This window comes from Notechis scutatus, chromosome 8 (assembly GCF_049901735.1).
Source record: "Notechis scutatus isolate UNSWTSFEM ecotype Mainland chromosome 8, rNotScu1.2, whole genome shotgun sequence".
Taxonomy (NCBI): Eukaryota; Metazoa; Chordata; class Lepidosauria; order Squamata; family Elapidae; genus Notechis; species Notechis scutatus.
In genome coordinates, this window is record NC_142016.1 from 18,759,552 (window position 1) to 18,775,084 (window position 15,533).

At 42.4% G+C, this 15,533-nt stretch overlaps 1 protein-coding gene across 1 annotated transcript; it reads right to left on the minus strand.

Annotated features, from left to right (window-relative positions):
* On the minus strand, positions 1 to 15,019 carry LOC113423752 (alpha-tectorin-like). The gene is made up of 12 exons (XM_087970402.1): positions 14,959 to 15,019; positions 13,641 to 13,679; positions 12,549 to 12,679; positions 11,761 to 12,042; positions 10,883 to 11,020; positions 10,128 to 10,287; positions 9,026 to 9,285; positions 6,128 to 6,692; positions 4,388 to 4,986; positions 2,694 to 2,985; positions 716 to 1,242; positions 1 to 12 (listed from the first exon to the last, which is right to left on the minus strand). Exons 1-12 carry the CDS (start codon positions 15,017 to 15,019, stop codon positions 1 to 3), a joined length of 3,066 nt encoding a protein of 1,021 aa, XP_087826528.1.
* Between the last annotated feature and the right edge of the window lie 514 nt (positions 15,020 to 15,533).

A 15,533-nucleotide genomic window follows, 5' to 3' on the forward strand; every position in this document is an offset into this window, starting at 1 on the left:
TCAAGAGACAGTCTAAAATTTAAGGTACACATGCCGGCTATCAGGAAAGAAAAAAGAGAGCTTTTTTTTTTTTTTTTTGCTGAAGGGAACGATCTTGTGGAATTTGTCATGGTGCCAGCTAGTGTTTTAGGTGGCTTTTTACAAAGTTTAAATAAAGTCAACAGATCAGGTTGATCAAGAGCTTTCAGCTTATGGTGCTTAGATAGATCAACTTTATTCGGAGTGTGTGTTTCTCTGACTCATCAAACAACTACAGTACAAAGAAAGTTGCTTCTTAGATGTCCTGCTTGTATGTTTCTTATATCGAAAACAAACACTGAACTAAACAGACAAGATTGGGATAACCTCTCAAAAGCAAAAGAGGTTTTTCTCTCTAAATACATTTTCAATTTATTCTCTTATTTCTCTGAATTAGGGGACTAAAGAACTGAAAAAGCTTCCTGGATGAGAAGCAAAATGTTTTCAAGGAAAAAGAAACCACAAAGAAAGTCCAGTTGCCTTTTGGAAGAAACACCTTTGGGACAGCCATGACCTGGATGATTTGAGAATCTCCATAGACATATCTAGAAGAGTTCTCTTCAACTTGGTGCTTTCTTGGCGCCCAACTTGGTGATATGTAGGGACTACAACTTGGACCACAGGGATGGGGAGTTCTGGGTGTTGTAATCCCACAGGGACCTAGCTGGATAAGGCTGTTCTTGCTCAAGAGCTTTACCTTGATGGTTCCCCAGAAATCTCTCTGCAGATGTATCTGATGGGTGTTCACTTGGACAAACACTTCTGAGGTCATGGGCAATGGCTGGTTGCTTAGCTTCTCATTCTTCACCTCGACTCTAAAGAAGGGCAGGTCTGCAGGGCTTCCACAAAGTTCCGCAAAGACATATTTGCACGTCCCCTGGAATTCAAACTGCTGCCCATCAAATGTGGTGTAGTGAAGATACCCTGACACCTGACAGAGACCATCTGAGAACTCGTGGCACCCATGAATGCCTCTCTGGGCGCCACAGAACTCTCCAGGGCCACAGGTGGAGTTGACACACTGCACAGCATGGCTGGTGCTGTTACAGTTGCAGAAGCTCCTGCAATCCTCTCCCTGCCAGAAAATTTCCCCAGCCAGGTAATATCGCCCATGGTAAGTGCAGCCACATTGAAGTTGGGCCACACATTCCACGCCGCTCCGCGCAAACCCAGGGTTGCAGTGGCATCCTTCAACACAACCAGTCTGGCAGCTGGAAGGTGTGGCTAAGGAGGCACAAGAAGTCGAGCAAGGAGGTCCGCAGAGGTCGTAAAAGCTATTAGCGGGACACAACAACTCTGAGGAGGGAAAAAATGCACACATATCAACATTTGAGAATGCCGAAGTACAAAGTCTTTCTTATTGCTTTATCTAAGATAGTGGTGGCAAACCATTTTGTTATGTTGTGCCGAAAGCACGTGCATGCTGGCACCCACAATGCAATGCGCCCAGGGGTGGGATTCAAATTTTTTAACAACCGGTTCTGTGGGCGTGGCTTAGTTGGTGGGTGTGGCTTGGTGGTCATGTGACTGGGTGGGCATGGCTTGGTGGTCATGTTATTGGATGGGTGTGGCCAACTCAATATCACTCACATCAAGGCACGCATCTCCTCGCCTGGCCTCTCATGACTGTGGGGATGCTGCAACAGTCGTAAGTGTGAAAAATGGTCATAAGTTACTTTTTTCAGTGCCATTGTAACTTTGAACGGTCACTCCACACAAGCAAAGTGCCAGCAAAAGAGGGAAAGAAAACTCCAGAGAAGTTCCAGAGACAGGAAGTCTAGTCCTGCCAAGAATCTAGTTAACAGAGAGGCAGTTTCTGTAAGCAACACCAGAATGTTTCCTTCCTGCCTTTTTTACAGGATTAGGCCAGTAATTTCTTCTAACAAGCGGTTCTCTGAACTGCTTAGAATGTTAACAACCGGTTCTAGCGAATAGGTGCAAACTGGTAGAATCTGACTCCTGAATGCGCCCCCCCTACGCATGCGCATACAATGCCCCCACCCCCTTACCTGCCCTGCACATGTGCATGCCTCCCAGCTAATTTTTGACCCATTTGAAGCCGTTTTCGCAGTCCCCTGCACCCCATTTTTGCTCCCAGGAGGCTTTTCTGAGGCCCACTAGGCCAAAAATGGGGCACCGGGGGGGGGGGGGAGTTTGCTGCGAAAGAAAAAAAAGACTTTTCACCCCCAGTCACATGACTACCTGGCCACACTCATCTAGTCATGTCCACTTAGCCATGCCCACAGAACCGGTAGTAAAAAAAGTTGAATTCCACCACGGACTTACAGAGGGCTGTAAAGCACTATAAAGCAGTATATAATTCTAAGTGTTAAGTGTTATCCTGGTTTTATTTGGATTATCAAGCTGGAAGTTGACAATTACTGTAACACCGGGGTTGTAAATATGCACCAGCTTACCACACCCAGTCGTCTCCCTCCAGGGCTGAATGGCAATTCCACGGCTTTGGCATTGCTGAACATATGCTCCCAGGGTTTTGCATAGGCTGCTGCCAGAGGTGACACACATGTCCTTCACACAGTTCTCAAAGTGGATTTGAACAGTAGCAGGGTCTCTGCATAGCTGAAATGGTCCACTTGGATCACGGATGATGCCACAGGAATGGAGAGGCCAATACTGAGATTCATCGCACGAGGGTGGAAGCCCAACGACCGTACAGTAGAAAGGCGAAGTAGTTTCTCTCCAGCTGTTGCTGAAAGCGGTGGCACTGAAAAGAAGGCTGCCGTTGGGGTTTTGGAAATCGTCCTTCTGATTCCCATTGAAGTTTCCACTCAGGCCACAAAGCAACCCAGAATAGTTCTTGGGGACAGACATTGATACGGAGTAGGACCAGTCGTAAGAGACGGAGAGACCGAAATCGGTCTGAACGTGGACGGAAAAACCACGGTAGTAAACAGAGAGCTTTTCTGCTGGAAGAACAAACGGCAAGTTGACCAGAAGGCCATTCACCTGAGACGGAAAGGAAGAGAAGGCAGCATGGTTTATCATTCACAATAAATCATAATAACTTTTCCGGTTCAAGGTTGACTCAGCCTTCCATCCCTTACAAGGTCAGTAAAATAAGGACCCAGATTGTTGGGGGGCCATATGCAAATAATGCTGGCATTGTAAACTGCCGGAGAGTGCTGTAAAGCACCATCTATAAATCTACGTATTATTGCTATTGCTAATATGGCACTCTTTAAAATGGATTTGATTGAGACTTTCGTAATCACCAGAAATAATTGCAATTATAGTGAGAAAAGCTAAAAGTCACCAAACAGATGATGAGTGAATATACAATAGGTATTTCATGGCTTTAGATTAAATTTAAATGAAGATAAACACATGTCCTGGCCCTACAAACTTCAGGCATGTGGCCTCTATATGATGCAAGATTGGTTAAGCTGTTTTTGTTATTCCAGCATCTATAGCTATTCTTGGATTTGGTCAAAGCTATTTTAGGAGTTTTTATAACGTCAATAAATATTTACTGATGTGGCTTTCCTTTTTGACGGTCTGCAGTTTTTTTCAAGGAGACTTGGTTGTACATTTGTGGCGAAACCACAAAGAGTGAGAAGAAGATATTGAATAATAACCACAGCAAAAAAAAAAATACTCAGCCAAGGAATTGTGCTCTGCAGGCGCCTGTCAAAAGCAATAGGCACTTTTGCTGTATATGGTAAACACTTTTCAATTACTGTGATGCTGAACTAACCAAACAGTCGCTAGATGAGTGGTGTTTAAAACAAGACCTTACTGTTGTGATTCGCCGGCAGCCTGTGCAGACGGCAGCAGAATTGGACAGTGGGGAAGAATGGGGACCAGTCCAGGAGTCTGGGGAGGATTTGGATGAGGGTCCTGCATCCGATGCAGAGGTGGGGCCAGGACCATCTGGGAGTGGGGTGCTGACTCCAGAGCCTCCAGAGTCTGGCAGCAGTGAGGCAGAGGAGCAAGGGGAGCCTGTTCCCAGTGCATGTGTACACAGAGCTGCTAGAAGGCAAGAGCAGCTGAGACAAAAGGGGCGACTCGGGAGTAAGGCTGGGAGGTAATTGCCCCTCCCATAAGGGATAAAGGGCAGGCAAAGATGACAAAACCTTTGCAGGAAACAAAGTCATTCGTTCTGTTCAGATTAATCCTTGAAGCTCTGTGTGGACTTTGTACTTTGGTTGGTTTTTTATAGTTCATTTGGCACTTCTGTTGTTGGCAGAACTTCATGGGAAAGAAAGGTGGGTGCTTATCTTGAGGGATTGTTTGAGACTCATTACCAGCTCGGAATGAACATAATTTCCAGCGTTGAAATAAAGCAGGAATTGTTTTAACTGAGTGTGTGCTTAATTACGGTCTCGGAAGCCTTGGTCAGAACACTTACCTGTATTTTGTCATATTGATCCGCCATCATAACAATCTTCTGCCCATAGGCCTCTACCTCCACCTGGTAGATCCATGATGCTGCCAAAGAGGTCCGATGTTCATTCTGCACTTTGACAGTAAAACTCGGTAACTTGTTCAAAGGGCCACAGTATCTGCTCAAGGTGTACGTGCATGTCCCTTCATAATCAAATGCCACCCCGTCAAAGGTGACATAGTGGGGATCACCAAACACCCAGGAACTGCCAACTTCCTCAGCATGGCATCCCAAGACACCATCCACCACTCTGCAGGTTTCCTGAGCGCTGCACGCATGTTCTTGGCACTCCATAGGGTGGGAAGGCTGCCTGCAGAAGCATTTCTTGCTGCAAGAGTCTGTCAGGATCTCCTCACTGCTCACTTCATAATACTGGTTGTTCAGTGTGCAGCCACAACCGCTCAGGGGCACACATGCACCTCCACTGAGAATGTAGCCTTTGTTGCAAGAGCAGCCCTCTCGGCAAGGCTTGGAGCAGAAAAGTGGAGCAGTGGAATCCAGACAGCTGGCCGGGCAAGCTGTAGAGCAGGCTTCATAGTGGCTGTTCTCTGGACAAGTGACTTCTGAGAGAGAAAGGAGACGTGGAAGAGGAGAAAAATCAAGTGAATGTTATTGTCGAAAACCAAATCCCAATACCTCCTCTATGAATCATGAACTATATCTTGCCGTTCATTCAGACACATGTTCCACCTCCATCTGTTCTCAGCCTCTTCCAACTTTATAGCAATAGCACTTAGACTTATATACTGCTTTATAGTGTTTTACAGCTCTCTCTAAGCAGTTTACAGGGTCAGCCTCTTACCCCAAACAATCTGGGCCCTCATTTTACCCACCTCGGAAGGATGGAAGGCTGAGTCAAAACCTTGAGCCTAGTGAGAAACGAACTGCCAAATTTCAGGCACCCGGCAGTCAGCAGAATTAGCCTGCAGTACTGCACTCTAATCACTGCGCCACCGAGGCTCTATGAGATGCATAGAAATGAGATGCCCCATGAATGTGTTGCATCTCATTTCCAAGATGCTTATCACCCATCAGTGATAACAGCAAATAGAATGGGGACCTCTAGAAGCCGAAGCCCATCATGTGTGGAGGACACCAAGTTGGAAAAGGTGGATTTAGCTCATGTCATTCACTCCAGTGATGCTCTCTGCAGAGTGAGACGGGAAGATTGAAAGAACATGTTGTGATAAGAATTTGTGATAATTGATGGTTCACATGAACAAATATTGGCACATACACACAGAAACACACATACAAGAATGTATTGTTTTTCTTACCCACCAAAAATCTACCAATTCCTTTTTTTGATGTGTCCCACACTAAAGCTATTAGGATAATACCAATCACCAGCTTCATTACTGAGAAGATCAGTCATCAGAACATAGCAACCAGGATGCATGTTTCTGCCATTTTATAGGTTAGAACAGGGTCTCCAAACTAGGGAACTTTAAGACTTGTGGACTTCAACTCCCAGAATTCCTCAGTCAGGAGATGAAGTCCATACATCTTAAATTTGCCAAGTTTGCAGACTCCTAGGTTAGAAGACAGCATTCTGTGCCCTAAAGCCCATTAATTATATTTCTGATGGACCAGAGTGTACAAATTGCATTTCTCTCTACTGATTAGTCACTGCACCGTGACATTCATTATGATTCTCTTCAGGGATTGAGAGGTTGTTGGTTTATATTTATTCATTTTACTCACCGCATTGCGTCTCTTCTCTCCATTGCCCAACTGTGATGTTGGCTGCTTGACAACGTTCAGCGTAAATACGGAGGAGATTACATAGCACAGTCCGGTTCCCTCCAGATGTACAGACATCATTAAGACAGACTTCCATAAAGCTGGATACAGGCACCATCTGTGCACAGTTAGCAAAAGGACCTGGGGATTTTTCTAAAACGCCACAGTGTTCTGAGCTGGAATAATTGGCCAATTTAGTCAGGGGGCAAGTTGGTGGCTGTTGGATGTCCCCACAATCGTCCTCAAAATTTTTGATCTGCCACCTTCTAGCAAATAGTGTCACTGATTCCACCAAGGATCCATTGTGGGTTGAGAAGTCATCTGATTGATTATCATTCAAAGATCCACAGAGGCCACAAGTCGCATTTTGATATCTGTCAGGAACCCCAATCTCCACATGTTGATTCCCAGTGTAAGAAACGGATACTCCAAAGTCAGTATCTATCTTCATGGAGAAGCCACTCTTACGCATTTGGATCTTGCCGCCGAGAAGGATCACAGGAAGAAGTGTCTTTATCCCACCAATCTACGAAGGGGTTCCATACAAGAACGTGGAATCAGAATTACTGCTTTCATCTTAGCTAAATTGGATTGATCTATATATCTGGTCACTAGGAGTCAAAACCAATTTGTTGGCATCTATTCAATCAATCAAACATACTGGATTTAAGGAAGTGCTGTTGGCATTTGATGCCATCCAAGACCCAAATCTGCAGTGCAAAGCAACCTAAGCTACTATGTCCAAATATATTATTAAATAGACAAAACCGCAACTAACCAAAGAGAGCCAGGGTTTTATAACCTAGAACTACATCACCTACGATCTGATCTAACCTTAGTACACAAAATTGTCTGCTACAACATTCTACCTGTCAACGACTACTTCAACTTCAACCGCAATAACACACAGGCAAACAATAGATACAAACTCAAAGTAAACAGCTCCAAACTCGATTGCAGAAAATACAACTTCAGCAACAGAGTGGTCAATGCCTTGAACTCACTACCTGACTCTGTTGTTATATCCTCAAACCCCCAAAACTTTAACCTTAAACTGTCTACCTTGGACCTCATTCCATTCCTAAGAGGTCTGTAAGGGGGCGTGCATAAGCGCACCAGCATGTCTACCGTCCCTCTTCTACTGTTCCCATTTATTCGTACTCAATTATTATGTATATACTCATACCAGTCTATACTTAAATGTTTATATGTTGTGTTCATACTTACACTTGTTTTTTTTCTCATACATGCTTGACAAATAAAATAAATAAAATATAAGCAAAAGATCTCCAGCTGAAACCCTACTAACTCTATTTACAAGGGAGCTGCCTGCATCCCATCCATGCGATCCTGGGATCCCATCCAAGGGATGCAGGCAGTACTTGAAACCATGATCCCTCTGGTCCTCAAAAAAACATCTCTCCTAACAAGGAAATATTAGGCATAATACCAGAAAGTTATGATAAAGGGACTATATATTTAATGGTACATGTTTTGACAGCAGAGAAAATTGTATTTGCACAACATTGGAAAAACGAGAACACCCCATCAGATGAAAACATAATTTAGAAAATATTGGATTGTGCAGAATGGATAGATTAACCTTGAAAATAAAAAGATTCAGAATATTATTTAACGTGGAATAGGTTTTATGATTGGTTAGAGACAAGAGGTAGAAATTAGATGAAGAAAGACCATTGCTATATGTAAGGAAAATATGAATGTTGTTTATAACTATATGCTAATATAATTAATATGATTATAAACAAGTGAATATATGGTAAATATGGTAATAATAATAATAATAATAATAATAATAATAATAATAATAATAATAATAATAATAATATGTTATTGTTATTGTGAAAATATTTACAGATCCCTCACATCCCGGACATAAACTGTTTCAACTCCTTCCCTCAAAACGACGCTATAGAGCACTGCACACCAGAACAACTAGACACAAGGAGTTTTTCCCGAATGCCATCACTCCGCTAAACAAATAATTCCCTCAACACTGTCCAACTATTACAAAGCCTGTACTACTATTACCATTAATCTTCTCATCACTCCTTATCACTCATCCCCTCCCACTTGTGACTGTATGACTGTAACTTTGTCACTTGAATCCTTACGGTTTATATTGACTGTTTCCTAGTATGATTTGATTGCTTATTGTACTCTATGATTATTATTAAGTGTTGTACCTGATGATTCTTGACTCTTGATGAATATATCTTTTCTTTTATGTACACTTGACAACAAACAAACAAACAAAGTTTTCTCCACACAACTGATCACTAGTGCCCAAAAGATTGGGGGCCGCTGATCTAGGGTTGAAAATTAAAATTTGTAGACTCTGAAAGTTGGGAAGGTCCATTTAGGTCCATGAGTCAAAGTCCTACTAATGAATTAAACTGAACCAAATAAAATCATCCCTAAACAATGTCTATCCATGTTCTAGACTGCCATCTGTCAGAAACAGTGTAGGGTCTCCTGCTTGGGTGGGGATGTTGGACTAGATGACCTACAAAGTCCCTTCCAAGTCTGTTAATCTGCAAATCTCCTTAAAGGACACAACAGTGAAGGAAAATGAGTTGAATCTGAAGAAGAAAGTAAGAGGAAATAGCAAACGAAGGGCAAAGAAGGTGGGGAAGAATTAAGCCATGTGCTGAATTGGGAACACTAATTCAGATGACTTACCATGACATGCCCAGTTGAGTTGGTCATTAAAACAATGTCCTGCCCATAGACTATCATGCGCAAATATTCTATGTGCGGTGCATCTAAGGCTGATCCTTGTACCTTGGCTTCCAACTGGTAGTACGTCAGACTTTTGTTGTGCGAGGGTGCACATACCTGAGACAACACATAAGTGCAATCACCTTGAAAATGGTACAGTTGGCCATCAAAGGTGGTATAATGTTGTCCACCTAAGACCTGGCAGGATGCACTTTGGATAGGCTGGCACAAGTGGTACCAGGAAACTGGCTGGCAGGACTCATCTGCAGAGCAGCCCTCAGCCTGGCATAGCACTGTATGAGTGTCCAACATGCACTGGCACTTCTCCTCACAGGTTGATTCACTCCAGAAGATGGCATTGAGAGGTAAAAAGTTAGCTGTGAAGACAAAAGACGCATCACAAATATTTGGAAAGCCTTGGAAATTCATGCCTCTGATAGCTTATTATTTCGTGATGATGCGTGAGCAGTCTTTCGCTTATATATATATAGATAGAGAGTAAAGATGGCAGTTTATCCATGGATCACAGTTTGAATTGGGAGGGCTGTAAATGTGCTTATTCTAAGCGTTCTGGTAATGTGCTTGGAGCTGTCCCAATGGCAGTTTAGGAAGACATGTGGTTCATATTTCAAAAGCCACGTCTTAATGTAATAAAGATTACTCCTCTTGGAGGAATTGTATCATACGGAGGTAGTCGTGGCATATATACAGGGGGAGGTTAATACAATTGTGGTTACAATGAACTTAGATTAATATGCAAAGATATTCAGGGACCACAAGGGCCTGTGTCTGAACATGTAGGAGATACACAGAACATAAATATTCATTCCATATTAAGTACTATGAAGCTCTTGTACTACCTCAATATTAATTTTATTTGTATTTATGATGATATGCCACTTTTATGCCTAAAGACTTGCTGAACATCTTACTAAATAAAATAAAAACATAAACAGATGTATATTCTACATCTAGTTCTTGGGATAAATAAAACACTTTCATGGACATATTGACTAGCCATCATAATTTGATGGAAGGTTTATGTACAGGTAGTCATTAAAAGCAACCACCTGGTGCAAACAAGGGGACATTGTTGTTGACATCTGGTTAAATTTATGAGAAGAACATGACTATCTATCACTGGAATAATGGATTTCTGGCTGAATCCTTTATGGGTTGTTGTTTTTCTGATGATCTCACTGGGTAGCATTCAATGTACCTTTGTACACACAGCCATTGGGCACTGCAAAAACGTCCACTTCAAATGCCCAGCGCCCGGGGTCCACGACATTGCTTGTTGAGCTGATGTTTATTATGCTTGGAGTCCAAGAACCAGGAATATTGAAGTAATTGTCGGCATCACCAGTATTAAATCCAGCCTGTAAGTAAGAAATAGGGAAAAGCATTACCCAAAAAAGATGGGAGGTTATTTAGGCCAAGGAGGCGTCTGCTGGATTATAGATCTTGGCCTTCAATTCCCAAGATCCAAACTTTATGCTACTGGCCATAAAATAGGCATGCAAATAAACTGGGTGGATGGAAAACTTTTCTATCATACTTGCCTCCAGGTGTTTATATGTAGAATAGAATAGAACACCTTTATTGTCATTGCATTCCACGAATACAATGAAATTTGAAAGCTACTCCAGCACAGTGCCCCAAACACCACATCCCAATCACACTACAGAGTATTTAAAAATTAAAATAACAACAACAACAATAATAATAAATTAATAATGTATTTTCTTTGACAGAAAATTGCATCCATGTAATTTCCTTGAGAACAATATGCCAAGGTTTCCTGTTGCCTTCTTCCCAGGGTGATTTTTGGGTCCCCAGTCTAGTCCCCAGTCCCAATATTTTCTCATAATATCTATGGCGTTTTCAACAAAGACCTTGGGTAAGGTCTTTGGGAAATCCTGGGGGTCCAGGCTGGGAAAAGCTGGGAAACATGTGTCTTTAGGAGAGACTTACCTGGGCAGGTGTGCCCTCTAAACCTGTGTGAGCATCTCCACCACTTGCTTGCCCTGATATCCACTGTATATCCTGGTAATTCAGCATCACAAAAGACATTTTACCGTCAGACGTTAAAACAGCCTGAAATGTGTTCACCTGTAAAGAAATGATTACATTATCAGAGGTCTCCAAACTTGGCAACTTTAAGAATTGTGGACTTCAACTCCCAGAATTCCTCCTCCAGTCATGTTAGCTCAGGAATTCTGGGAGTTGAAGTCCACAAGTCTTAAAGTTGCCAAGTTTGGGGAGCCCCTGCATTATATCATTTATTAATTGGTGCTTTCAAGTCAATCTCTTGGCCTGTGTTCATTGCTTCTGCAGTTCTCTCGAAAACACTTCTTTTTTAAAAAAATGGTTTGCCATTGCTGCCTCCTTAGGGCTGAGAGGTGACCGGCTCAAGGTAAGCCAGCTGGCTTCATGCCTAACACAGAACTAGCACTCAAAATTTCCCAGTTTCTTTTCGGGTGCCTTTAACCACTACACCCTACTGGCCCTTTCACATTAGAAATATATGCAATTAATTGTACATGCATGTTATGATTTGATGTTAACGCCTTGTTTTACTGCAACAGAAAGAGTCGGAAGTCAATGCTTCTTTTTTTTCTTTCTTATCCTTCTTCACTTCTCTTCTCCCTCTTCCTCCACACTGATATCCCATTTACTTTTGTACTTTGCATCATATAATATTTTATCACTCAATAAAAATGTTAAACCAGAAAAATGGCATGCTCACTGCACTGTATTGAAATAGATGTTCTTGTGGCAGGAGGTGTCCAGCAAAACTTTTTTGGGGGTGGTGAAAGGGCCCTCATTCAAGGTCAGTTGAACCAGCCTACCTTGGTGGACAAGGATCCATAGAAAGCCACTTGGTCCCAGGTAGCCACAAAGGCCCAGGTAGCTGTGAAATTTTCATGTGGAAAGTAAGCGTTTATATCAGCCGTGACTCTCTGCAGCAGCCCCTGGTCTTGGCTCTGCCTGTAGTATACGTCTCCTGTGATACGGTTGTCCACATCAGCCCAAAAAGGAGCCACAAAGGTTCGGCCATCCATCAGAGGAAAAGGATCTGGGGTGAACTGACTGACAGGGTTGCCAAAGGACACCACCCCATTGTTGTTCACCTGGAGGGATGAAAGTAGAAGCCTGTGGTAGGCAGGGGTGGGCTTCAAACATTTTAGCAACGGGTTCTCTGCCTGGTTGCTGGGTGGGCGTGGCCATGGTGGGCGTGGCCTAGTCAGCCTCCTGCACCACAGCTGGGGGGGGGCTTTCTTTGAGCCTCCGGGAGGGCGAAAGCAGCCTCCCCGGGCTCCAGAGGATCTCTGGCAGCCCGAAACGGGCCCATTTCCAGCCTTCCCAAACTTCCAGGAGGCCAATTTTTCGCCCTCCCTGAGCCTCCGCACGCACCCTGCATTTATCTGCACCCAAAACGGGCCAGATGGGGACTCCTGGGAGGGGGGGAGCGGGTCGGGGCCAGCCAGGAGTGGGATTTGGGTATTCTCCAAACTGCACAGAAGCTTAGCTAGGGGCTCTCCCGAACCCCTGTGAACCCCCAGGAGCCCGACCCCTGGTGATATGGTTGAAAAATAGAGAAGAGTGGCTTTGTAGGAGAAATCTGGAGAATACTCACGTAAAGGGAATGATATTTCCGCCCATAAAAGAAGAAGAATTCAGAGATGGAGATCTCAGGAGATGCCCCGTCATCTGCCTTGGGGGTGCTTCTGTCCTGATACTGGGGACCATAAGGATAGAGCAGGGGGTCTGGAAAGGTCCCCAGAAAAGAGAAGAGGTTAAGGTAGTAAATAGAAGATCTAATAGGAAACGTTTACAATATCAGTACGAGTTGGTTCTCAGATTGATTTTTGAGCAACCATAACCTAAAAGACCAAGTGGATTTGCCTATATGAGCCGTGGTGGCACAGTGGTTAGAGTGCAGAACTGCAGGCTACTTCTGCTGACTGCCGGCTGACTGCAATTTGGCAGTTTGACTCTCAAGGTTGACTCAGCCTTCCATCCTTCCAAAGTGGGTAACATGAGAACCCAGATTGTTGGGGGTAATAAAGCTGATTCTGTAAACTGCTTAGAGCACTGTGAAGCAGTATATAAGTCTAAGTGCTATTGCTATATGAGGGGAGAAAAGCCAGCTTCCCTCCATTGGAAGCTGCCCAGAGTTGGCTATAACACGAGTGGCTATATAAATGTTTTTCCAATAAAAATTTTACTTTAAGGCTGGGCAAAAGAAAGTCAAAATGTTTCTGCTTTCATATAGACTGAAATACCTAGGTTCTTAGTTCAAAATGAGTATGCTTGCTGGAATTCTTATATGCTCAACTCTTTTTATTTTAACAAATCTTGTTAAAGAGAACTCTGTAAAAATCCTGCTTAGGAAGGAATCACATTCAGTTTGGGCGGCTGCCAAAAAGTTTGCTATCATCCCAATATCATGCCTATGGTTCTTTCAGGATTAATTTGGAAGAAGAATTTGTGCTCTTGGGGATATCAGCCTTACTCAGCCAGATCCTTTTCCAGATGCTTTGCTGAGACTTTTAAGATTAATCCACATATCTGAGGAAAATGACTTCTTCAGGTTGTTTGCTTTTTGAAACACTCAATCAAACTGGCCCCAGTGGCTTTTTCCTTGGTGCATTCTGATCAAATTGTTTGTGATCGTGTCTTCTATTGGCTGGAATATTCTACAGTTTTTACCATATTATTCACGTACCTGTGTCAGGCACACTTCCCAAAGACAACACTTGGGATGCTTAAAGAGAGAAAAAAAGGCAAGTGAACAGAAGGAATTAAGGAAAGTTCAGCTGCACCAAAGTATAACTAGGAAATCTGAGTGTTATATAGAAGATACCATTTGAAATTCCCACATTTCCCCTGACATCATTCTGGAAAACGGCAGGAAGTTTAAATCATAGTTTTCTCATTGGATACTTTATGTTGCTGCTTAGCAATGAAGAAAAAACCATTCGGTCAGCAATTCCCCCTCTCTCTGTTGGGAAATCACTCCTGCCTTCTTATAAATTGCTGCTGGTCAGCTCTAATCCTAAAACGTCCCATCTCATCCAGAATCAAATAGAATTAAATTTAATTAGTTGCAAATTTGCAGCACGAGGAGGGATACACAAGGAGTCTAGATGTTGTGTGAATGCTTCCAGCACAATCACAAAATGAGTTGCAGTTTTGGAGGCGAGGAAATAATAGGGACAATAAACTAAATCATGCTGTGAAATTTATTGTGCATATTAATGAATAAATGCATCTCAGAAGAACTTTAGGACAAACTCACCCAGGGCTAGGAACTTCATCAACCAGGGAAGGTATGATCTCATATTCCCAACTGTTGTTTTAATTCTTATATCAGAAATTATGCAGGAAACCTAAGAATGTATAAATTTATTTCTGGCTTAATGTTGTTCTTAATACATTTTTTGGCAGTAATTCTACCCACATTTATTGTTCACTGTGGGGTTTATATCTGAATACCTAATCATAGAATGAGGAGGCATATAATTACTTCTAGCTAAGAGTCTATTTAATTAAAGCAAATATTTCTCCAACAGCTACCATTTTATATGTATATCCGTTCACCCCTTCCGCATCTTGCACACAAAAAAAAGAACTCACATAATACACTATTCAGAAATATTCTTTTGCCTTTAAAATGCTACTATTTTACCTTTTTCGTATGAGTTATAATTCATTTTCTCCTTCTGATAATCCTATTTTCATCAGAGTTTCTACAGCCTCTTCCCACCTTTTATTTCATATTTAAAGAACAAAGTGTTAAAAACTCTTATAAACTAAACAGGGAGATCTGGGGCTCCCGTGGATTAGTTTATTCAACTTTTTCACCAACTCTTTCATTTTAACATTCTGCTGATTTACAATTGGGAAACGCCACTTTCAGTCAGTGTCATTCTTGGTTTTATCCATCTAATAGTTAATTTCGCTTTGATTTGGTCCATCTAATAATTGCTTTAAAAGGAGAGCTGGGGGGAAAAAATGAGAGGGACCGATCCAGCAAACCTTACCTGGTGAACCTGGTGACAAAATGAGAATTTCAATCTGGATCTTTCTTCTTTTAGCTTGCATGCTAAACCATGATTCAAAGATCAGTGAAGTACTGTAGGGGAATAGAAATACTTGCAGAAAGAAAAACACAAAAATGGGAGAAATTTTCCACCCATTTCATTCTGGGCCCAGCATAAAACTCTTACCCATCCGTCGTCTGCAGTGTAAGGGCTTGAATGGGCTCAAATCCCTGTTCTTCGTTACACTCATTTTTCTCTACATCAGGAGGGGTTATATATGATTTCCCAGAAAGGGCAATTGAAAACTAATTCTGAATGCGTACATAGGAAAGAATAGGTTCATTTGTCAACCCAGCCATCATTAGAAACATTTTGACAAGGGTATAACGATTCTGTGTGGTTTTCACATTGTAGCTAAGCCTAACATCACAAACGGCAAATGAAAATAATGGATTTCATTAGCATCAGCAGTGATGAGAGGTAGGCAGTAAATACAGGTATTTATGATAGTTGCACTATCCTGGGATCGTGTGATCACCACCGTGTGATTTTCTCAGCCAGCTTACGACAAAGAA

Bases quoted from the DNA above. Each gene is read 5' to 3' on its own strand.
- LOC113423752 (XM_087970402.1), bottom strand. From the start codon at position 15,019: ATGCAAGCTAAAAGAAGAAAGATCCAGATTGAAATTCTCATTTTGTCA. The intron at 12,680-13,640 runs GTACGTGAATAA...GGACCTTTCCAG, and splicing joins GGGAAGTGTGCCTGACACAG to ACCCCCTGCTCTATCCTTAT. The intron at 4,987-6,127 runs GTGAGTAAAATG...TTTCTCTCTCAG, and splicing joins GAGAGAAGAGACGCAATGCG to AAGTCACTTGTCCAGAGAAC.